The sequence below is a fragment of the Ceratina calcarata genome, unplaced genomic scaffold (genome assembly GCF_001652005.2).
Source record: "Ceratina calcarata isolate Rehan_Ccalc_2016 unplaced genomic scaffold, ASM165200v1 scaffold180.2, whole genome shotgun sequence".
In the NCBI taxonomy this organism is placed as follows: Eukaryota; Metazoa; Arthropoda; class Insecta; order Hymenoptera; family Apidae; genus Ceratina; species Ceratina calcarata.
Window position 1 is genome coordinate 2,099,051 of NW_017139431.1, and position 25,421 is coordinate 2,124,471.

At 42.1% G+C, this 25,421-nt stretch overlaps 1 protein-coding gene across 9 annotated transcripts in view; it reads right to left on the reverse strand.

The window, feature by feature from the left end:
• LOC108633065 (tensin-1) overlaps positions 1–25,421 on the reverse strand; it is a 177,233-nt gene that overhangs the window by 70,581 nt on the left and 81,231 nt on the right. For 6 of the 9 annotated variants that reach the window (XM_018038036.2, XM_026810875.1, XM_026810874.1 and 3 more), the window contains one exon: positions 7,188–7,262. In XM_018038036.2, the coding sequence (XP_017893525.1) occupies positions 7,188–7,262 (75 nt within the window). The remainder of the gene's footprint in view (positions 1–7,187; positions 7,263–25,421) is intronic. The other 3 variants (XM_026810878.1, XM_026810879.1, XM_018038041.2) reach the window with 1 other exon arrangement.

The window sequence follows — 25,421 nt, forward strand, 5'->3', positions numbered from 1 at the left end:
ATACAAGAGGAAAAGTGGTAGGTAGAAATTGCGAGGAAAAGCTGGCGCGGCGCGGGACGCGCAACGACGCGACGGAGAGAATCGGGGAATGCCTGCGGCTGAGCACTCACTTATAGCTTCTCCGTGCCCCTGGGTGCCGTATCTTTGTCACTGGTGTCTCCGACACTACATCACCCTGCTTTATGGTGTCTAAACTCTCGAAAAAGGACACCAGACGCGACGCACTGCACCGCGATGCGGCCTATCCTCGATTACGCGATTAAAGTATTGCTGCCCGCGACGTACCCTTTCGTCAAATTGTTAACGCATCCGAACGCGTTACCCTTTTCCTAACTTTAAATGCGACTGCCGTTCGACCGTCTAATGAATCTTTTTTTAATTATGTACTTCAATCTAGAATACGATGTGCATCAAGTAAACAGTAAATAAAGTGACGAAAATAGTAACTGTTGTATTATCTTAATATCTCAGGAGACTATATATTACGGGTTTAACGTAATGATCGCAGCTCTGTGGTACAAACTTGGAAATCGGTAGACCGGATGCAAATTTTGGTAATATCCAGAAATCCACACGCCGGACGCGGAAGACTATAAACTAAAGGAGCGGCGTTCTGCAGCACGAACAGGTTAATCCCCTAAGCTCCCTTGATGTCGCATGATGAGCGGCGAAATCGCTGGCACCAGGTGAGCACTGTTAACTCCCACTCGCACCCCTCGGACACTTTAAATCCATCGGAATCCTGCATAGAGGTTAAAGCCTGCTCCCCTTCTCTCTCTCTCTCTCTTTCTCTCTCTTCCCGAGCCGTCCTGCTCGTTTCACCCTTTCACAGACTAGCCTCTCAGTTTCCTCGTGTCGTGTTCTTTAATCCGACGTTCTAACCTTGATTGCAAGTGTTTCAACCCGCGTCAATGAATTCGCAAAGCGGACGTAACGAAGCATTTCGTTGATTGCTGTTGGAGAAATACATGCCTCAGCAGTGTCCCCACCTTTCTCTTCCAAGTAATTTTTTTAATTTCTAATGATTGCAAACGAGATGGGGTTACCCGATTTCCACTCGTTCCTTTTGTCCCCGCACGTTAATATTAATGGTCACCGCTCTATAGGTACTGGTGTCTCTTCCTACTGCATATCTTTTAATTTTGTAAAAGGATTGTAAATGAGAATGAACACTTGAAGTATTTTCTTTTACACGTTTCATCAATTGATTATGAACTGGGTATGTTATATTCAAAAGTGACTCGTTGTCTCGTTACAGAGACAATTTCACTCGTCCGTTGCACTGTCTACTTTTTAGCAATCGTTAACTCCATTTTCCCCAGTGCGACTGAGGGGTAGGCACACTCGAAAGTTCGCCTCTGATGTCCGTCAGAGAAATACCGCGTGCAGCTATATGCACGCGTACGCATAATACTCGCGTCGGGAAAAGGGAAATGGCTAGATAGAGGAAAGGAGAGGAACAGCGTCGCATTATTAAAGCGGCCGCGCCACGCTCCTTTCGTTTCGGCTTGCAATTAATTGAAGCTGCTGCCGACACCACGTGAAATAATTACGAAACACGTGGGAGCAAAATTCGAAGCAGAACGTCGTCGTCGTCCTTGTCGCCCGTAGTCTGTAGTCTGGGCTCGGGCTTGATGAAGGAGACGAGTTTCGTCCTCTCGCTTGGTTCCTGTTCAGCTCCTTCGTTGGCCTCTTCGTATTAGACGCGGAACAGCGATAACAGGCCTGCCTGACCTTTAGCCTAAATCTATATGCCTTTCTTTAGAGATTCTCTTCTTCTAAAGATTTTTTTATTTACTTACTGATCAACGTGAAAGCTCTATTCCATTTACTTTTACACTTTTATCGAACAATTATATGTATACAAATTGATCAAAGATATTTTTAAAAATATAAAGGGGACTATAGAAAATAATTAAGGCTAGAAGAAACGAAATACAATTTAAAGGAAATAATACAAGGTAATTGGAATTTCAGGTATAGTTCTTGACGAACATGAAACAATGATTTGGTTTGCTATACAATATTATTAAATAAAGTTAACCAATCCTTTTGTGTATTCGACTTTCAATGAGTTCAATTACTCCGTAATTCTTAAGAATAATACGTAACACACTTCTGGACAGGATAAATGCAACAAGCTTGAGTAAGGGTACTTGCAAAGAAACAACGGAAATAATTGTTTTGTTGTGATAGTATTCCTGGTAAATAGCCTTTAACTGAATACGCGAAGGACGAGGAGAAGAAGAAGAGGGCCGAAGAGAATATAAATGAAAGACGTCTTTACTGTCAGTAATCTCTTTTGTTCCCCGTATCGCATTATAGTATTTATAGTAATCTTATTTGTAAGCTATGCGCATGAAAGAGGGCAGCCCCGTAAGTCGACACTGAATCAGCTTCTCGATGGAATTTTAAGTAAGTTGGAATGTTAAAATCGACCGGGAGTAAAGAATCGCAGAAACGATATTCATTATGTACCGTTCTGAAACAGCAAATCAAGTAAAAATGGTATATTGGATAAGCAATGCATTACTCCTAATCTTAAACCAACATTTACTTCCGATTAATCTGCATATCTTAACACTAGAAAGACTGAAACTTAGTATATACCTATATTGCCCAAAGCAGTCAAAATGACTGCATTGTGAAAGAATAATGTGTAAAGAGATTTGTCTAAAATTAATTTTTAATATTTTTTATATTATTTACAGTCATATAACAAGTTATTAGTAAATGTTAACAATAAAAAAAAAATTTACTTCACTTGGGAAAAAATAATTTATGCATTATTATTTGTACATTTGCCCAAAAGCAGTCAAAATGACTTTCTTGGGCAATCTAGTGTTAATTACATGAACTACAAGCTTACAGATATGATCTTTATGAAAATGTTCCATTTACTATTGTTATTGTTCGAAGCTTCTGGGGTCGAATGTTAAATTATATCTTAACACGATTTATCGTCACTAACGGTAGTGCACTATTTCACTAGAAACGGTGTTGTATTAAAAATCTAGAGGAAGGCGCGTGTTAATTACGTTTACTCGTATAAATCTGGCTTTAAAACCTTCTTCTCCCGGAGAAACATCAGAAACATATTTTTAAAACTTGGAGTTCGTTCATCTTCTCTCTGTTATCCTTTCCGCGGAGTTTCTCGCGTCCACCGGGGTTCTTTAAAGCTTTAAACTTTTGGTATAATGAAATGGCGGACGATCATATTACTTGAAAAATTGTAACGCCGGAGAATTTTCGGTTCGCGGCATGCATAATCGCGATACGAACTCATAAAACTCCGTTCTGATGTTTAAGACAGAATAAATCAATGAGAAGAATTGTCATTTAAAATAACACAATATTTATTGATTTTTATTAGTGTGTCATGGCAAAACGAAATTTTATTTGTTCAGGTGCTAAGGTTTGACAGTAATTACATGTCAATTGACTTATCTCGTATAATTATACATGTACAGAAAGATGGAGATGACAAGGAACGAATTAATTTCTTCCTAAACGTCCTGTCCCTATTTGTACTTGACGTGGATATTTGGACAGCGTTTATAGTAACGCAAACGTTCTCCGTTTACTTTTATCGGCTGAAAGTGACTATAGGATGAAGTGTTATCGGTGAATCGGCTCCCGAATAGGACGAAACTTCCGCAAACGTTCGACGAAACAAACAGATGGGGGATAAAATGGTGGAGTTTAACGGTCCCTACTCGTGTGCCGGACTGTGCCGGGTCTTTCGTCTCCTTTACTCGGCTCCGAGAGAGTATGAAACGCAGACTGTTTACAGACAATCTTTTAAAAAGTTTTACATGCAAACAGGGGCGTCCGAGAGTGCTTTCGTCCGCCGGTTGTGTAAGAACGGAAACTCTTCTGGAGGCAGAGAACATTCTTTTCGAGACTTCCTCGCCATTATGGAAATAACGATTATGCAATAATACCCGCACGCGTTTTTGATAAACTTTACCTCCGTCTGGTTTTCCACCGGGGGAATGTCGCCGGACGTCATTAACGGACAGCGCGCGATTCCAGAAACTATGTGTATATTCACAAACTTTTATAATGATGAGCAATCATTGTGAGTTTCTTTAATTCAATACCATTTTGTTTATCATTGTATGTATAAATTTTAACAATATTTTTGTACATGCGTTTACGAAGTTTTATTATACAAAATCATATAATTATCTAATAATACTTGATTAAGTAATCTTGAGATTTTTCTACTTAGAGAAATGCGTGCATAATTCATCTTAGCAGATTATAATCCTACGAACATTTCTGAACTTTGTATATTTCATATTTCAACAAAACTTAACAATTTTCAACTGTTTTAAGTGCCTCATAAATTTTGCACGATTTTCGTTGCTGGGCTATCATCGAGCTCTCTTGCTCGAGTCCTCGGACGACGCTTTAAAAACTTTTACATTCAAATGCAAGATGAATTGTGGTAGATTCTTCCTGTCTCCAGGTGGAAGCGTACGAAGAAAAGGGTAACCGAGCTTGCGAATGAAGATGAGTAGCGTACATTGCTCAAAAACCACTACATGCCCCCTCGTGCACGCGATACATACTACATACAAGATGGAACGAGATGTACCGACCTCCCCAGTCCTGATACGTCCCTGAACGACCAACCTGCCCTTGGAACTTTCTTTGGTCCCAAGAGAAGAAAGCTTCCGGAGGAAATCCGTACTTCCTTCCTCCCAGACCGTCTAACTTCAGAGTTAGCCTCGCGATGTTTTTGCTTGTCTTATGAGCGAACAGCCAGAATAAAAGAAAATATCAAACAGTTTCTGTTTGTAAAGAAGACTCCATCGTGAATAATCCCTCTGAGAGTAGTTACATAAGAGATGTACATTAAAAAGAAGAGGACGGCATGAAAAATTATAAAATGCCATTTCTTCGCTAGCTGTTTTCAACCATTTAAACTAGTTGCAAGTAATTACCTCTAAGAAAGCTACTGGCTCGTTTCAGTTATAGGTTTCTGATCGTCGATTGAACGCGGGCGTAGCAAATCAAAGAGTCGATTAATGGGGGAAAACCAATCGAGACAGCCGCGTGACTGAGAACCGCAACCCTATTTAGGGTCGGGTAGGAACCTTTATGAGAATGACACGCACGATTTCCTGCCGGGTTTCGTGTCACGTAAGTTGAGTAACAGGTGGCACGGAGTGACAGGAGGTACGGTGCGCCTCGCGCGAGAAGAGAAAAGAACTCTCATTCGGTTATATTAGAAAAGTTATCGTGCCCGGCCACCGAAGGAAATTGAATCAGTCGATGACGGAATGTCACTTGAGCGCGACACTGCATCGGGGAAGTAACTTTCTCATTTCCTGTCCCCCGATTCGTCAAACGGTTCAATGGACATTGTACGACGAACGAAAATTATTCTGCTCCGGCCTCAAATAATGAGGAAAAATAAAAATCAGTAAAGTGTAATATTAAATTTTGTTATAGATTACTCGGCTCTCATTCGTTCCTCTTGTTCCAAATGCGATTCGACAAAGAATCGTTTTTCTATTACGTCACAAACGTGAGATTCCTCTGATTCGTTTTTAGCAAACTCTCCTGCGTAGCAATTTGACGAATATTACAAATTGCTCGCGGTTTCAAGGCGGTGCACCGCATCATTCTCTCTTTGACCCAGTTCGTAAAATGCAACGGTATGCTAAAGTTTAGACTCGTTCTTGTTTTGGCAAAGTACCGTGTAATTTGTGTACCCTTGTTTTGGCAAAGTGAGCTGCAATTTCCACTACTGCACGCTGCTAGAAAGTATAGCACCAAATTGCTCACAGCAATACGCAGAAAGCGTTTCCATTTAATCCAACATCCTAGTTTTCTGCTACACAAAGTAACTCTCAATAATACCGCGAACTTGTTCCGGATAGAAACTAATATCATGTTGTTCAAATCGTTACTTATTCGTACCATGACTTTTAAAGAGAACGTCGGAGATAAAAAATTTATAAGAATTATCGGTATTCGCTTTTTCGTTACTGAAATAGCTGAGTCAGCGCAATTAGAAATAAGATCACAGTAACCATTTAACTGTATACGTATAACTCGACAGTCGATAGGGGAGGAACGCATTAAATTTGGACGAAGCACGAAACGTCAATTAGGGAGTAGCCGCCCGGAGAAACGAGTGAAATAAAATTTTTATTCGGCCACTACCGGTGGCACTATCAAAACAGGTCTTCCGGGCTCTCGTCTCCTTTTCTTTACTTGGAGTTCTTTCTTCGACGCGTGACACGAAAAGTCTTCTTACAACTTTTGTGTCCCACTACATCCGGGGAACGTCGAAAGCCTCGTGGAAGTCGCAAGTTTTGGGAGACCGCGAGAAAAAGTATAGACGGTGGATGCCAGGGAGAGAGAGAGAGAGAGAGAGAGAGAGAGAAACAAGGGTTATCAATCAGAATGACAATGATATAGAAAAGGGCTTAGCGCATTAGTCTGCGCCTAGCAGGTTCAATCACGCTGTCAATCATTTTAAATCCCTCGGGAATACTGACAACGTTCTTTCTGTCACTGTTCTGATTTAAGATTCAAATGGATGGAAAATAGAATGGATATAAAATTATAAATAATTAACTGCGATTGACTTTGGAGAACCAATTGGACCATAAGGCAAATTTTTAATATGTATGGTTAATTTCATTTGTAATGAGAAATGAAAAAGTAATCTCCTCACGAATGAATGAGGACTTTTAAGAAAAGTTTAAGAACAGTTATCCTGGGATATAACCCTGCGCGTCTTGTGTCTGCAAAATTTGCTCGATGAACTTCATTTCACAAAAGATGTGGCTTTTAATACGGCGCACGACATTTCCCATCGCGAAATATTCGTAAGCGGCACAAAGAAACCCGAAATATAGTCTGCGGACTAAAAGCTATCGCGAAAAAGCGTCGCTCGTCGCTACAAGGATATACGATACGCGTGCATACGTTCATCGGTGAACATCGTTTTTCCGGAACACCGTTGGCCGAGATTCTTTGTGGGTCGCACTTTGGGGACGCACGAAAAGACAGACAATGTTAATTTTTTTTCCCCTTCGACGCGCGAACGCAAAGCGTCTCTTTCTCTTTGTCGACCGCGTTTCCTTTTATTTTTCACTTGTTCTTACGAATTCGCAGCCACACAGTATACGTGTATACGTAGTAATGTACGAATGTATACTCACTTTTCCATCTGGACTGCATACTTTGATACCCGCTAGCGACACTATCAGAAGAACGGGCGTGGACCGATCGCTGTACTGAAAAGAAACAGACATTTTCATATAGAAAAATGTTTCAACAGCTTAATACAATACTTAACAATTGATAATAAAACAATATTTCAAAATGCGAATGATATCAATTATACAAAATCTACAGCACAAGAATATGCACCAATTTATTTTTCTAAGAACAGCTTCGTAATTAGCAGATATTAAAGTTTCGTGACGAAAAGTTTGGGCAACGATCTTGAAGCCTCTTTTGCTAATATTCAGATTAGAGTTAGTGAGAATGATCGAGAACTCTTTCTAACAACGAAAGGTATATTCCGTATTTCCCGTCGGAGACACGGTTCATTGTCTTAAAAACCCACTGATGCGGATAGACATAGGAAAGAGGGGATCGTCCGGGTATAATTACTCTAAAGCAAGGGGTAGTTTTCGATAAAAGAGGCCGGTGCTCTCTCCTTTTTTATACGGGGTGATCCGCGAAGTTCTTTTCTTCGCCTCCTTTCTGCTGTCACAACTTTGTCCGCGGTGCCGGTGCACCGTCGGATGAAAAACTAAGGGTGGGATCATTTCTGATGACAGATTAAAAAACGCCTTTCCCCGGCCATGATTGAGGACGCGGTAAATGCGACTCCTTGCGTCTTTTTTTCGAATTCGCATATTACTCCTGGCTCTCATTACGACGACATCAAACGGAGTCGTGAAAATTGATAGGAGTCCGCTTTTAATTAATCGCAGGATGCCAGTTTATTAAAAAATTTCACCTCGGCACAAATCACATTGCTAGCGTAATGAAAAATTGAAGACCTCCCCGTGCAATCAATATTTTTTATTATATTATATTCAAAGGAATCTTCGACTTTCAACTATTATAATAAAAATATATAAACATGAATAGTAAATAAGTAAATATGTGAATGTAAAAAGAAAGGTAGCTACAAAAAATCAAAGCAGAAAATAAAAAGCGAAGTGACCCAGCTGACGGCGCGGATTAACCCTAACTCCGGATCCAGTGACCCAGAATTTCGTCCACCTTTTACCCCGGAATTATGAATGACCGGGGCGTGTATCAAAGCGTGTCGGGAGCGGGCGGTTGATGCGAGCACCCCGATACGCGACGCCCGCAAAAAAAAACGGAGACATCCTTGACGCTTATTCCTGGACACCCGTTGGTTCGTCCACCTTTGTTCGGCGGGGGTGATTAAAAAGTTGCTGAGTGAGTCGCGTCGACAGGAGGACACGGAGCGAGGCAGATACAGAGAGAAGCGGCGAAAGTAACAGACGGAGAGGCGAGAGAGGGAAAAAATCAACGGTAACAGAGACGTCGGACGAGGAAAGAGCGCGGAGGACCCAGCTGGAGGGAACGAGACGCGAGGAGAGACGCGGAGGGAGCGAAGACGCGGGCGGAGGGTTGAGAGATGGGGAGAGACAGAGAGGCTGCGAGACAGCCAGCAGCAGGAGACAAATCAAAAGGATAAAGATGCGACTGAACGTTTTAGGGAGAAAGACGGATAAAGGGCCTGGGGATGGAAGAAAGGGTAAAAAGCGCGGGATAACTCCTACTCGGTGTGTACAACCATTAAGCGCATCGGGTACAACTCCGAATGGGCTCTTGGCGTGATCACCTAACATTTTCTTCCTGTTTCAATCCTCCCTGTGTCTCCCTGTTACGCCAGCCACCCATCGCGCGCAACACGGTCACCCCTCTCCCCGGCCCTTACCGATTCTCTTTTTTTTGTATGTTCCTTTTACTTGCCGCTTTCTCTCTCCTCCGCCCTTTTCTTGGAAACGTCCCCCGTGTCTGTCATTGCTCACCCGACTCTGCATAAATTGACACTCACTCGATTTACCTCGACCACTGTAGTTACCTTCCACTCATTGCTGTACTCTGCTGATCTTTTAAATCGTGTTTCTTTCCCGTTGTCGCGATAACGATTGTCAATTTGAACCCGAGATAATGGGCCAAGTTGAATGCCATGTTCACCGGCTATGACATCGTGTTATATTACTGCATACGTCATTAACGTCTGAATTAAATTTCATTTCTGAAGTGTGAAAATTCTTCTCTATTGTAGTTTTTAAAAACATCAAGGCCATATTTTTTATAGTAAATTCATTTCTCGATTGCAAGCGTCACAATCTCTAATTCATGGACATTTTAAAATTCATATCGCTTTTGACTCTTTTCGCCGTTATTCGATGAACTAGTTCACTTAATTTGTATTCAAAATCTTCCATGCATAAAGGAGATGATTGCACGCGTTCCGATTGGAAGACACAGAAGCGTACCTGAGCTGACCTCTTGAACCAGACGGAATTGGGAATTAATTGGTTTGTCGTCTGCAGATCCGCTCTTTCTCTATTCCCTAGTAAAACTCGGACATTCCGAGTACCATACAGAAAATTAGCCTTTACAATGACACCGGGTTAGAAACAATTACATTCCTTCAACAAGCTTTCCAACGTTCATCCCTAATTAAAGCTTTACATAAAATAAGGTTTTCCTATTAAAAAAAAAATTGTTCATTTTACAAATCCCCGATTTTGATATATCAAGAACGTCAGAATATTATCAAGATTAATTACGAAGTGCTCAATCGCATCGAACACTGACACGGCTCTCTGAATCCATTTGACAGCTCAAACAAAACGCGATTCTGGTTTACTGCTATCTGAGCCATTGAACAATGCCCAGTTATCCTTCGGATAATGTCGACCATCAAATCTGCCACGGGTAATAAAGGGAATGGTTATGACGAGCGTGATTATCAGTGACTCACGATGTGACTCAAAGTATCGGGCACGATGCGAGGGGCGGAGCGTGGCCGAGGGTTTCTTTCCGGTCGTAGAATCGTTTCTTGTCTCGCGCTACGCGACGCGAGCTAGCGACTGCTCACGAATTTATGAATTTATCAGGGGAATCGTTTCTGCAAATGCAGTCCACGTATCATATGGGGTGCATATCAAGTATCATCCCCTCGTGATCGCGAGACTGGAGCAAGGAGAGCACTCGAGGCCTGCGAGCATCAAAAACGAAAGGGTGAATACGCCTGATGAGAACGAGAGCACCGATTTGAACTCTTGTGCTTCTTTTGCGTACGTCAGGTTTCTCTCTGTTTTAGCAGAACCATTAACAGGTTTTCGAGAGAACTGCGCTAGCAGCGATTATTAGCGGCATTCTAACCAACGGCGGGTTCTTCGTACGCGATTTTTAACGAACGATACTAGTAAGGCTATTAATTAACACAGTGACGATTTCCGTTTGAATATTGCGAGAGAGGAAACGAAGCTCTTATTAAATTCAATGAATAAAATAGAGACCGATGTAACATCATTCATGACTCTGTCAATGCTACAAACCGACAAAAGGAATGAAATACGAAATTCCTGCACGAAGCTCGGCTCTAAATGGAATATAGCAAGGGTCAAATGTTCCGCTAATTCATGCCTAAACATTTTCATCGAAGTTCGTATCAAACTGTGTGCAATTGATTAACCCGTTTTCGGAAGTTGCTCTTTCATATACATACACACATACATATATAGTTGGCCATTCAAAGTCAGCAGCAGCTGCAGCTGCCACGAGAGTTAGAGTTTGAAACGGCAAAAACGTTCGAATAGCCAATAGCAAATTCATTGATCAAACTAATGGCTCGCGTGAATCTGAAAGACCTTTCAGATATAATCCGTGCTCGATGAAAAGCACTGACGCGATACTAATAAGTTTAATCTATTAGAAATTGAGCAAACTTAGTGCGCAAACCGTTCTAGCATAGACGCCGGAGAGAGGAAATAAAATAACAAAGTTAAAAGCAGGAAAGAACATCGATATCTATACGTCCTCTGTTTAATACGAATTCAACGACTCAAACATTGCGGATATTAAAATCCAGAACGCGGAACGTTCAGATAATTGTGCCCCGTTTATGTATAGCAATAATCTAAAAGTGATGCGGGAAATAATTTTGTTCGCGACACGGTGAATTTACCGTAAATGAAAAGAGATTTTCCGAACGACAATGGTGGCTCTTCCACCATCGGGTTGCCGGGAGGTATATGAACGTTTCATCGTGCGACGATAACAGAAAATGCGCCGTGAAACTGAACGACTCCTCGCCTTATTACGTGAGCTGAACTTACATATACCAATCCTTTTTCTTAAAACGTCCGCGTCCGCTTTTGTATCTCCTTGTTCGCCGCCGTCTTTTACGACTCCATCAAACGCGCACCATATTCAACAATTTCTGACGTGTGAACCCACCGGTGTTCCACATTGAATAAAGCTTTCGACAAACAGTACATTCTTTTCTATTCAATTTGACAAAATGTTTTCATACACGATATTTAATAATCCACATATTTCATGTGCGACAGTTGAATTTTCATGAAAATATACACGTTTGCTCGTATCAGCCATAAAAAATGCTTTCATTTCCTTTCATATCCGAAATCAATATGGGAAAAAATATCGCTACGACTTTATCGACATAGGAATCCCATACAAAACGTTTCTATTCTAAAATACCTAAAATATTAGAAAAATTCGATGCATAAAAATATATTATACCTTTACTTGGAGATTTCGTTGCCAATAATAAATAGTACGCGCGTTATAAAAAAATGTTATGCAAACCGCTGTGTGTTATATTATAATCTTATCGGACATCTGAAAACCGAACTGTTTAAGCGCATCCCGGGCAGACGTTAAATCATACGTGGGTTCGGTTCAACAAGGGTAAACGCAGCGAAAAAGAGAGAAGAAAAACGCAGCTGCGAAAAATGCAACAGTACTACCGCGTGCACCGGCGCGGCGGTGTATCCGGCTTGGGAATAAAAGCAAAACGTTGTAACGGAGAGAACGAATGACGAAAAGCTCTCCAAAGGTCCTGTCCCTGGACCCGATTTTAATCCACTATTATGAAATGTACTGACGTCTGACAGAACTGGCCAGATATCGGAACTGGTGGACGGAAATTAAACCGATTCTGATCCTCGTGTATTTCGATCGCGATCATCTCCGTTTTTCCGCGTCCCTCCTCCCACCACTCAGACTCCACCCCTCCTCCCCCGAACATCTGTACGTGAAATCCACAGGAATCTGTACACTGATTTTGATGTTGTTATTGCTCGTTTTCTACCGTGCACCCTCGTTTTTTTAGATTAAATCTCCGCACGATAGTCTCCGCTCGATTTCCCTGCGATTTGCTTTCGTTTCGTTCTCGTTCCATTTTCATTTCATGAAGAGCCCACGTAAATTGCGGCACGGTAGCGGTTAGTTAAATAAACGTTTTACTTTCTATTAAACGAAACAATATTGTTATATTCTTTATAAATATTTTTTTAATTACCAAGTTGAGATTCATGCTCTTTTATAACGTACAATTATTCTTCCTGAAGATTTCTACTTTTCATTATTACGTTTCACTTCCGGGTGCAATTACTCGTGAAGATATTAAACACGTTTAACTGGAAAAAAATATTGTTCCGCCGATTCATCTTCTACTTTCGTCGTAGAATTGTTTCTCATAACAGCACGGTAATTTCTCTTGAGACGCGAAAAAAAGGAAAGAGACGCGAAGTGGAGTCGGTAGGGAGAGAACCGTTCGAGGTATTCTCTAGGAAAAAATCATTTTCCACCCCGACCACGATATAATTGTTACTCATCCTCGGGGGTGGCCGGTGGCGTCGCATCGAATTTCACTTGACCACTACCCACTGTCCCAGCGCCGGCAGTCGCGCCACGGAAATAGACAACAAGTGACAGCGGTACAGCGGAATTTAATTTCGTTTCGGTATGTATGAGCGACGGACTCTGCACACACGCGGGGACGCGTACCTACGGGCATACTCTTTTGCCCTGGCCGCCGCGAGCTTTTAAATGAAATCAATTATAGTGCGCTCGCGAATAATTATTTCGCGGACGGTCTGCACGAAGGAGGCAAGTCCCGCACACCAAGGAGCAATTTTGATGCCGCCACCCCTCGCCCGGCTCTATCGCCGCATTGTTATTGTTATTTCTTGCGTTTGGAAAGCGCGCAGTTGATTGTAATTGGAAAACAGGGGAGAAACGTCCCGTCATCCGGTTGCGTTCATTACAATTATTAAATTAACTGGTTCACGTGTCGTACATTTACATGGTGAGTATCAGCACGGAATAAAGTACTTAACATTGAAAAAAAAGAATTTCGGTCGTTCATCATAATTATTTAATAATGTAAATTCGTTCATTTCACAGTCCCACGCACCGTCGCAGAAGACTGAATTAATGCTTTGAATTCGACGAACATGGAAATTAAATATGATTTCGCTGTGAGACTGATAACGGAGCAAAGTTTATGCAATCGATTAAATGTATATTAATTGTGAAAGGAAATTGTAATTAATCAACAATTTTTCACGAAGCATTGACATGTAATCGGAACGATATGTATTACCTGCGAGATAATTGCACAAAGCGCGTAAACTTCCGTTCGGCTGATAGTGTACATTATTACGAACGCTATCATTACGTCGGATATAGCTAGACTGTCGCGCAATCAATGTTATTAAAATAATTATATCGGATCGATTAAATGAAACTAATTTAATCGAACAAAATACATGGCTTCGGTAGCTTATATCGAATATTTGATTGCTTTTCGATGGAAGAATTGAAACAACTAAATTATAGGAATTATGTATTAAAATATAAAATAGAATTAATTATCGTTTGATTATTTTATTTATAGACTGTATAATATTTCATATTCATAAATGAGTAAGGAAGAAAGTTCGCGAGAAGGAGAACATAATACAATTTTCTGGCTGTTACAGTTTTGCTTGTTTTTTCGAGTACGCCGGAGCGACGCCATTCGAGATTCATTTATAGGTTGTACACAAGAAGTTATTAAAAGCTAATAAAACCCTCAAGGCTAGGCTTTTTTGTTCGCGAGTAGAACGCCGGACTTTTTATCGGTGTTTTCGACAGAATATTAATAGAACGGTGAAAAAAAGGGGAAAAATAATTGTTACTTGGATGCCTCTGTATATCGGGAAAGTAATTACTCTGAGTTATAACTATGGTACACCGTTTCTGTAGATTCATGGAATGCGGGATGTCATATAAAAATTCTTGTACAATTCATATCCCGACTCCAACATCTATTAACAACGGTTCATGTGATTGTAATAAATAAACTAAAGCAGAATGGATGAGGGAAAAATATTAATACGACCGAGGAGAAATTAATAAAGAGCAGCGTTAAGTGTCGTACAAAAGAGTCTGTAATTTTCGATGCCCTCGAATTTATTGCCACCGAAGTAAGAAATAGAAAGAAAAATACTCGTCGATGCTGAACCATCTCTGAATCTACTCGTTAGAGAGAAATTGACGATGAACGAAATAATTAATCAATTAAACCTGAAGTATTCGAGATAGAAGAAAATTGTATACGACCATTTTTCCAGGTAATAACAGTACCTACAACTTTTATTTGAAGCATTTTTCGCTGGCTTCAATAATTAATTAAAAAATAAAATTGTTTATTGCTAAAACGTTTTCTGCGTCCCAGCGAAAAATGTTTTAAACAAAAGTTGTGTCCCCAGCTTTCATTGTTATCTGTTGTTTGTCAAACTAAACTCATCGATGCCATTTACCGAAAAGAGCGACTGCTGGCTGTATTTTCAGCCCCATTGGGCCCCATTCGCGGTTTCAACAATTACATTTATTATGTGTCGAGAAATGAAAATAAATTTGTATCCAGAAATATCGGAGTTCAATAAAGCAAGCGAAATGCGAGAATCAATTCTAACTCAGGAATATCCAGTGAATTTTTATTCATTATTAATGACCGGTTCCGGTAATATTCAGTTTGGCAGAGGAAGATGCAGAAATAAATCTCTAACCACGAATAGTGAATAACCTTTTATTCTCGACCCATTGAAATAAGTACAAGTAGCTAAATTGGAACATCGGTCGATACCCGATTTAATAATAATCTCCGCTCTACAATCTGTAACTACTTCCAATTCCGTAACGCGTCTACACGTTCATTGGCTAATTAATATTTATACAGCGACGTACAAAGTTCTCCCTGGGAACATATGAGGGTTTCGAGACAGATGCAGCGGGTGTACGCGTGCCGGTTGGCCAGGGTCAGCATTTCGAAAGTTTCGTCGGGTCGCAGGATTCAGAGCCGATTAATGGACATATCCGATATTGCACGGCTGCGTGGTCGCAAGTATTAAACGTTACAAGGCCAGGAACAGGGGGCGTCCGTGCACCCAACCGCTTACACGTGTTCCCGAGTCGCACCGTACCGCACCGCACCACCCGGTGCAGATTTTCAGGGAAAATAGATAGACTTATATACAACAACTATACCGGGCAAGAGGGAAGGTTACCATGGGAATAAGCCCAGCGACCTCTAATGGAGATGGATTTCTGCATCGACGACCACACTGGATGACAGCCGGGCTTTGAAAATTTTACGTTCAATGCCGCTTCGTCTTCTTTCGCCAATTCTTCGTTTTCTTCCCTTTTTCTCTCTAGCGGTTATTTCCCTTTCCGCGAAAAACAGGGCGAATACTTTTTTAATGGAACGATTATCCGAAACGTTTCCAAGCGACGATTCCGACGTAATCGGTGGTTGGAAAAAATCATTGTCGTTTGTTTTATAAAAACTATTCTATTACAAGTGAAATATATTCCTGAGGTAAGTAACGAGTAGTCGATTTTAATTTCTGCGAATATCACCGTCTCCGGGAGTGCAACAAGCGGGTGGAAAGTAAATGGCTCGTGTGAAAATCGATCATAACGTTCGAACGTTCGACGGACGCGATCGAAACGAGCGGGCTGCCACTTTGGCTGAAACGCCAGAGCTATTTATCGGCGTAATAGGCCATAACCGAGTAGTCATCAGCTGATTGATGCGTCGACAGCCTCCGCAGGGCTTCTACGCGGTTTCGAGCCGACGATCCGCTCTCACTTTTCATTCTCGTATTTGGATAACGCCGCGCCGCGCCGACTACTAGACGGGAATATTATTTGCTATAATAGGCACCCAGACTCATTTTACAAAGAGAATTCTAAAGTTACTCGCAGCATGTATTCCGAATCTCACAGCTTCCGAAGCTTTTATTTTTGTGTAACGAACAAAAACTTCGCACTTGAAAAATATACGAACTTATTAAAAAGTCAATCGCGTGGATTAATCTAATCGTTTAAGGACTGATCAGTAAGTCGATTGTTTAACGAAACTCGATTGGTTCGAGCACGACTCACATGTGCGGCGGTAATTGTCCCGTTAAATGTATTACACGTTTGACGAAATGACACGTACGAACGCGAGGAGTGGCGGAATCGCTTGTGTTATTAACTGCCGGATATTTGTATCGGACTCCCTGCTGACAGTCAAACCTACGCCCACGGTGACTCACGCCTTCCGAAACTTTTGCGTGATCCATTAGCGAAATTCGATCCTCCATATTGGTTGCTTCCTTTTTCACGCTCTTTGTTCTTTTTAATGTTTCCAATCGAAAGACGTGAAGCTTGTCAACAATATCACATCACACGGATTCTTTTTTTTTTTTAAAAACCTGACCAATCCTGTCTATTCTTGTTATAAAAAAGTACAAGTTGTTTCAAACTAATGAAATGCGTTGATTACTAATCTGTGCGTAAATCAATGTCAACATGAATTAAATCGTCAGTAGAGAGGTAGTAGGTAGTTCCTTCGGTCAGAAAAATGTCAACAGGTTTAATTAGGTACTAATAGGATCTAATAGCAATGACATAGTCATTTAAACAGCTCCGGTTTTCTATTATTGGATCGTGTCCAATACCCTTAGCAAAACCCCGAAATAGGTCAATAACCACGCCATCGCATGCGGCGTCATGCGATTGCGGTGGCAAGCTGGTTTTACACGTGCCGGCATAGCACCGCTGCCTACGGGCGCGAAATGTACTTCCAAATGTCGACCGCCCGCGACTACGAGCTCGCACAGAAGATCTAGATTAAAGCAATGCGTTTGCGGTGCCGCGGGCACTGGCACAATAATGGCCTGTGTGAAACCGATCTAAATGTGTAAATCTAATTTGAACTACCGCCGGACCTGCCGACGGCACGAACTGTTCGACATGTTAAAAGCTTATGATACACGGATCAGCCAGCGTTTCTCTTTCCCCCGTACGTCCTATTTTTCTATGACATTTACATCCCACGTGGCCGATGTTCAAAAAGCAGAATTTACAACTGTTACTCTGACGATTAGAAATTATATTCCTACGTACGTTGTATGGTTTACAGCAATAAAAGAACGAATGCATGGCTTTCATAGGTGGACTTCGTAAAATATTAATTCTCGACCCATGTTATCGTAACTCAGCGCCGCGGTGAGTTCCACCGTGAATTTTCCTAAATTACGATTTTAAACAGTTTACAACCTCGGGCAACGTAGCCGACAGGTCTGATCGCGCGTGAATTTCTCCTGAACGCGACGGCCAGCAACACCCTTCTAACCTTTCCGCAAGCTACCGGACACGGTGACATCATTATTCCACCGTATTAGGCAAGAATTTAATAACGCGCCAATATGTTTCGGCCGGCGAATACGGGAGGCGCGAACCGTCGACGGAGGGTTGAAAATCTCGCGTTATAAATCACGCTGCGCGCACCTATACATACAGTACGTACGTACGCGCATCCCGGTTGGAACGGTGCGACCCGACCGAGGACTCTATATTCAAAGGATTAGCATGAAAACAATAGGATGGATTATATCGCGGGGACCCGCGAACCCGGTATTGAGCAGGCGGTGTCCTATTGAAATTTATACCCGGCGCGAACGCGAGGGGATCCGATGAAACTTCCATCTTTTTTCTAACACATCGCCGTTTCGTTGTTTGTCCGAAAGACGTTGGGAACAATTACCCCGATGCCATGCCATTTCCGTGTCCGTGAAACGACGACGGGCCTCCTCGAACACGAAGAAGAAGAAGAAGAAGAAGAAGAAGAAAAAGGGGTTTGGGGTTCTCGAAGACAATGAAGTCGCGAAACTTCGTTCGAGTATTTTATATTAAAACGATGCAAAATGCACCGCGTCCGAGACGAATGCCCTTCAAGAACTCAAGCAAACCTCTTCGGGAGCGTCTGCGGCGAGAGATCCCAACGTGAAACCCGCACCCAGTTGATCGCCTGTCTGCCGAGGCGTCATACGCGAGTAACAAAGCGAGATAGATCTGTTATAAATGCTCACCGTAAACGGTGCTTCTTCTCCTGGAGAGAAAGCGGTTACCGTAGCATCCGGTAGTGTACAAAGAGACAAACAAGAATTAACGACCAATTAGGGGAGTTAAGAAAGAATCCCGAGGGCGGCAGATAATGGGAGGATCCATGGTCGCTGGCCGTGTCGTTGCGAAATGTAATTAAGCCCTATTCTACAACAATTTGTGGAAATCGTTAACGACTGGCTCTCGCGATTACGTGAAGCTCGTCCCGCGTCCCGTCGTAAGAGAACTATCGTGCCTTGACGTCGTCGTCAAGATGGTCTTGGGAATCCTGAGGCACGCAGGAGAAAGACAGCGAGGAGGGGGATGCTTTTCCTTTATTATAAAGCGTTCTTATTATAAGGAGGTTCCCTAATTATTGTCGTCCCTTGAAGAAGAAGGACTCTCGCCTCCATGAAGCCATTTCGAGTACAATTAAATTATGCTTCCAACGGGCCCGGTGAAATCTTCGCATTAAGGAATACTTCCTTTTGTTTTAAACGTGTACGCAATATTTCCCGTATTGTCTTTCACGTGAGATTCTATTGCACGTTCTTCCACAATTTAAAATAATAAGGGCTGAACGGGATTTATAGAAATAATGAAATTATGATTTAATAATTCTATATTAAATTGTTAAATAAATTTTTCGACTGATGGATGCATTCCTCTCTTGCTTTATCCTCCCGAGTAGACCGCACCTAATGCGTGAAAAATCTCGCACGTGTTCTGCTCAATGGGAACAGTCTCTCTCGCTCTCCGAAGACCATCGATTTCTCTACCCCTTTGCGACTTATATCCGGGCTCTATTATATTCCCACCCCCCAGTTCCGCAGCCGAGCTCCACCTCCTCTCGACCGTGACCATTCTTGTCAGCACAGACTCTCGCCGTAAGTGAGATTTTGCATATTCAAACGTGGAGCACGCCTGAAGCTGACTGCGCCGCGCCGGTTCGCCATCCCGGCCGCCTCGAACCGCGCCTTCCTTTTAATTATTGCGATTAATTAAGCCGTAACAAGTCCGCGCGGCAAGGAAGACGCCGTGGGTGGAACGGCGACGCCGAACACCGTGGAGTGAAACAACAAGCAACGCCGATGCGATGGAAAGGAAAAGCGAATTCATTATCATCGAAGCCTGGAGCCCGGGAGACGGTAAATCACGTACGCGGAATTGTTAATATCGGCACCCTTGAATATTGAGACGGGCCCGAAAGATTTACAAGGGAACGTTGGTGCTCGAGGAAAGGGATATTAAACCCGGTTTCTCTCGCTCCATCTCGAGTGTATTAAGTTGAATATGAAACTCAGACACTTTGCTTTCTTCCTATTGTCAGACACCGGCATCGTTTGTACTTAATCGATCGCGCGAAATCGGTATTTCAGAATGTTACCACCGGGCTATAAATTATGGTTTCGACCCGACCGATCATATGCCACCCTCTTGCCTTCCCATCTCTTTTTTTATTACGCCAAGATTTATGGCAACCTCCTCCACCGTTACATTTAGCTCCTAGGGCATCGTCTGTTATATTGAAATACGAAAAGTGTATTCAAATATGTACGAACGTTACATAGGCCATGTATCAAAATATATAAAACTCATCTAACTTTGTATCGGATTCACTGATATTTCGAATTTGGTATCGAAAAATATGTGTATAATGGTTATTGGATGATTCGATGCCGCTTCGGACTTTTATATCAATCCCGTCGAGCAAACTTTTATTCTAAAAAGAAACAAAATACAATTTCGAAACCACGGCCAGGTACGAATTCAGATAGCAATTATAAAACGTTATAATGGTAAAACAGCGGTCGGGCTTCATCAAATATTAAAACTTTCAATATTGAAACACTTTGAAAATAGTCTATCCGATCTTTGTTTATAGATATACGAGCTCCCTGTTCGATATATTTATGCCCTGCAACGCGGGAACTGAATAAACACACTCGGCCGGCAGTATATTCCATCATTTCCAAGCATGAAAAAAAAAAAGCGAAACAATTATTCTTTTTCATCGGAAATTGGCGAGTACGTTATAAAACACACGGGAAGTTTTATTCGAACGATTCCCGTGCTCGATATTAAAGTCAAGACTTCTAAACGAGCAGCGCGTAGAATTATGCGTGGAATCAAAATTCGTTCCGGCCTTCTCGCGTTCGAACGTACTATCGGCGAGAGTGAGTTTAGAACTCGCGTTATATCTATCACGGAAACATCGGTTTGCTTTAAACGAACCTAGCCGATCGTAAAAGCGAACGGCGTAGAATGAGAATGAGAATGTGTGTGTGAGAGAGAGAGAGACGAGTGAAGATAAAGGGAGAGCCGGGAATAAATGCACCGAGCGAGCACAGGCAAAGGGCGAAGGGACGCGAGTCTGCATGCGACCGAAGGGTTTCGGAAATTGTTGGTACTACAGTCGCTAGGAAATTGTGTGTAGCCTCTGTTTGCGACTGGAGAATTTAATCTCTTAATACCTTGCAACATCAACTTAATATACTTCTCTCTGAAAGATGTTCATTTTGTCACATTCTATTACAACGTGTAATTGGCATAATTTTTAGATGAAGAAACTTGCACCTATTTTCATTTATGAAATTAGTTTTTTGTAAATACTTTCTATGTCCACTTAAAAATCCGAAAATATTTCATGGTCAATTACGGTAAACTGGTAGCATTTTAATATATTTTATTAATATCGCGTTGAATTAAATTGGGTCCCATTTCATTTTAATAGGTATGCTCATTTCACATGCTTTATATGATACATAAAACGGCGTCATGCACGTATAAAAGATATACTACTCATTCAGTAGAATAAGAGTGGAATTTAATCTCTGTATGCGTGAAATGTTTCAAAATTAGCGACGTTTCTTAAAAAATCTGTTCCTTAGACTTTCAGTAACAGTATAAAAATAGAAATGAACTAAGTACGACAAGATTGTATACTAGGCGCGTCCACGGGAGCGCTCCAAGGAGCACCCAAGGGCAAATAGTAGTCCCACCCTCAGAACAGCAGTTTAGACATGCCTGTCGTATATAATATCTTTTAAATATTCCGTTAGCCTCTCTTTCAATATACAAAATCCTGTAGAAGTAAAAAGTGAGATCCGTTTTTTGCATGGATCTGAACCTTTTCTCGGATTCACCCTTAGTTGGGACGACGACGACGACGACACGGAAGAGAGCGAATATCCATGGACAATCAGCGGAGCATATTTCATATTCAGCGACCCGTGACCTCGCAATCTTCGAGTGGAAGAGGATGGGCTAACTGGCCGGACGCCTCTGAAATTGAATCCACAATCGAGAGCGAGTCGGCCTCTCTTCACCACAGTATAACGTATGCATTGGTTTGAGTAAGTGGACGATGTCCATCTTCTCCTCCTTCTCGACCCTTTCCCGTTTCCATAGCCCGTTTTCGCTTCGTCCCCGGCTACCACCCTCACGTTCCGCCTATCTACCCTTGGATGCGTCCCCAGGAGCATCCAGGTCCTTTTTGCGCGCGCTCACTACGTAGTAGGTACTTACTCGACCTGCGCCCACGTTTTCTCACCCTAATCCGCTTTGTTGACAGTAACGGTGTGCGCGTTCGATTATATTCGTGTCTGCGTTCGTATGTACACCTGGACGCATTTACTTTAATAGAATACCAATCGATTTCTCGAATACACGTCATCTCTCAGAGCGCAACTAATAGCCGATTATTACATTTTAAAATGAATGTTATTGAGAAATTGAATTAAATAATTCGTGTTCAGAATTATGTCTCAATAATAAATATCTGCATACTTCGCGAATATTCGGACAGATGCGTAAAATATTGTTGGAATCATAATCTATTCTTTTTTCATAGTTATTGTAAGAACAGTAATGTATGTGTTCACGTCACATCCGCGCTGCTAACGAGACTCATGCGTGGGTTACCGATTCGTGAATAATTTGACAACATTCCGGCTCCCAGTCCCACAAGGCAAAGAGAAAGAATATATAATTCTTTTTATCCGCGAGCGATTTGTCGATTGTCAGTCGAGCGTACTCATAATGCGGGAGCTATTACTCTCGCGGGGACGAACTTTTTAATTAACGATCGCTTTAAGCGAGCGTAATTGGAGTGGAACGATCTGTCATATGCGTACGAAAAGATTGAAAGCTGATATGTGAAGTTCATTTGTTCACGTACGCTGTTACCATAGCGAAGAGTAGATAATCGATGACACAGAAAAGTTTCATCTGCTCGACCGTTAAAGAGCTGTTCATACCGTGTAAGCGTTATCTTCTTTTCAATTGAAATTCTCCTCGCGTTTTTCTCTTATCCTCAATTTGAAAATCTATCGAATCTCCATTTCCCACCTTGCAAAATCTTTGCGATTAAATATTGTGAATATTTTTAAAGAGACTTGCCTCGTACTTTGTAAATTATATTTTCCAATAAATTTTGTGTGTACATAATTTATGACAAACGATTCAATGAAATGAAAGATTAATTAATTTCCCACGGTGCGGCGGCTCGATTGACGCGACGGTGAGAAAAGCAGCAAAGGAGATCTCGGGTGTCAATCTTTGAGATGGAAATTAAGGAAACGTCTGGTCGGCGCGGTAGTCGGCCGCGGGCTGATAAGCAGAAGAATCCGAGGAGACCAAAGGAATCAATTAAAAATGAATACAGACGAATTATTAAGAGACGCTGGGACTTAAGCGTCCATCAGGAGAAGTTTCCTATCAGAGACGGACCAGAGGAAAGTTCGGCCGGGAGAGAAGTGCCAGTTCGGGAAGAGAGGGAAAATAAGTTTAAACTTGCTACTTACTTTCGTTACTCGAGACACCTGTGAACAAACAGACGCGTCTACGGCAAATTAAAACTTGTCGCTCCGCTGAGTTATCGTCCGCGAGTTCTTCGCGTTATACGTTATTTCAACGCAATCTCTCTGTCAATTAACGGATTTGTTTGAGGTAAACAGTAATTTGAGTATCCTGCAACTTCTTTCCACGAATTTTAGTTTTCCAAGCATTTAGAGATTGTGAGAGAGAGGAAGAGAGCAATCAAACTGCTGTTATGACGTTGTACGTTAAACTTGTAATCCATTTTGCAATGGCTAATGTATAATAATTGGAACTTTTCAGTTGCCTTAATAATTCTTTTAATAATTTTATACACTTCGTTCAACATTTTATGAAATTCTGATAATATGTCGATTAGTTTTTGAAATATTCGGGAGATATTACTCTTCTCCAATTTCAATTAGTAGTATTTTATGCTGACGTTCAATGAACAGGTACAATATTATAAAATACCTAAATAGCATTGATAGAACGTTCGAAATATTTCATTTAAAGTACAAAGAGCGAAGCGGGATTTTACGCGAATGGAAATTCATTAAGTTGCATATCCCGCGGACGCCCGATATTGAATTCGATCAAGAAGAATATTTAACATAAAGGCAAGTCGAGAGTCGCTATCGAGGTAATTAGCATTTCCGATGAGAGTCGGAAGATAGGGACGGCTCGCACAAAGCGCATCTAGCACACTTTCGGTTTGTTTAAGGAAACCGCCAGACGCGGTTGCGAATACGCGAAAGAGGCGTGGTAACCACCCTTTTCCAGCGGCACCCTCGTCGACAGTTAGACCAGTCAACTCCCGGCCCGTGCGTTAGCTACCCCGAACATGTTTGAGCCATTCGCACGCGAAATTTATTCATCGGTTTCGGACGAAACAGCATCGCGGCGTGAGTTGTTTAGGGCTCGATGAAGAATTCACCGAACCGCGCTGACCTGTCCGCTATTCCGTTTCCAGCCCCTATCCTGTTACGTCGATAAATTTGCTCGGTCGAAGCCCCTCTCCTTTCCCGCGTGCCACCCCCGCCCCGGGGTACCGTCCCCCAAAAATAATTAAACTTCGAAAAGTGCTCCGATTTCGTCCTGGTATAGCATTCGCTTCGTTCAGTTCGATCATCCTGGATTTCAACGTTTGCGTACGTCACGTTGCTCGACGGGTGATAAATATTTTTTTCGCTCGATGCACGACCATTTTCGCCCCGCGTTCGATCCGATGTAGATAACAGCCTCGCTGGCTTCCGTCCTCCTTCCTCACCACCTCAACGTTCGCCCATTATTTTGAAGCCTCTCGATTTCACATTTCTGCTTACTTCGAGTTTACAAATATTGGGAAGACCATTCCGCCAGATGCAACGCGGGCGAATAATAACTTTGTGCGCGCACCAGGTGTAAGGTATATGTACACTAGATGTTGTAGTTTGTAACTTTAGAGGTCTGCGTAACGTCATACAATAATGCGGTATCTCATCCGCCGCGTACCTTTCGCGAAATTAATAAAAAAGTGTTCAAGACAGATCTGTTTAATTTTTATCTTACTTGAAATTACGAAATGAAGAAGTGGTATTTTAGAAAAGATGTCATTGTTATCAGTACAATGGCTAAAGCGGTTTCAATTCAGATTGCGAGCTTTCTAATCGCCGAGTCAAAGTGTCCAAAAATACAGCAGGGCGTAGATTGGCGGCCCTGAGAAGAAGCTAGAGGAACGGGTGGTTTAACGAGGCAACTTTTCACAGGGACAAGCTACCTTGGCTCTCCTCGAGTGGCCACCGGAAATTCTTCAACGCTTTCGCGTCCCGTGCAGTACGCCACCCTAGCTGGCGGGGAGAGAAGAAATTTTTTTTAAGAAAACGGAGAAGCAGAGGCGGGACTTGACTCAGACTACTTAAAGGCGCGAGCACACATGTCGACGAGCGACTTGCACAATATCGTTCTCTCTGTCCCTCTCATCTTCTCTCTCTCTCTCTTTTGGCTCCTCACGGGAGAGCCTTGTAGATTCCCAGGCGCCTTTCAGAAGCTTTTCCCGGGGTTAAAGCACACGCCGTTTCGGCATTCTCTCGTACTTCTTGCACGCTCCTCTGATCTCTGCCCGCCCCAACTTCTCCCCTTTG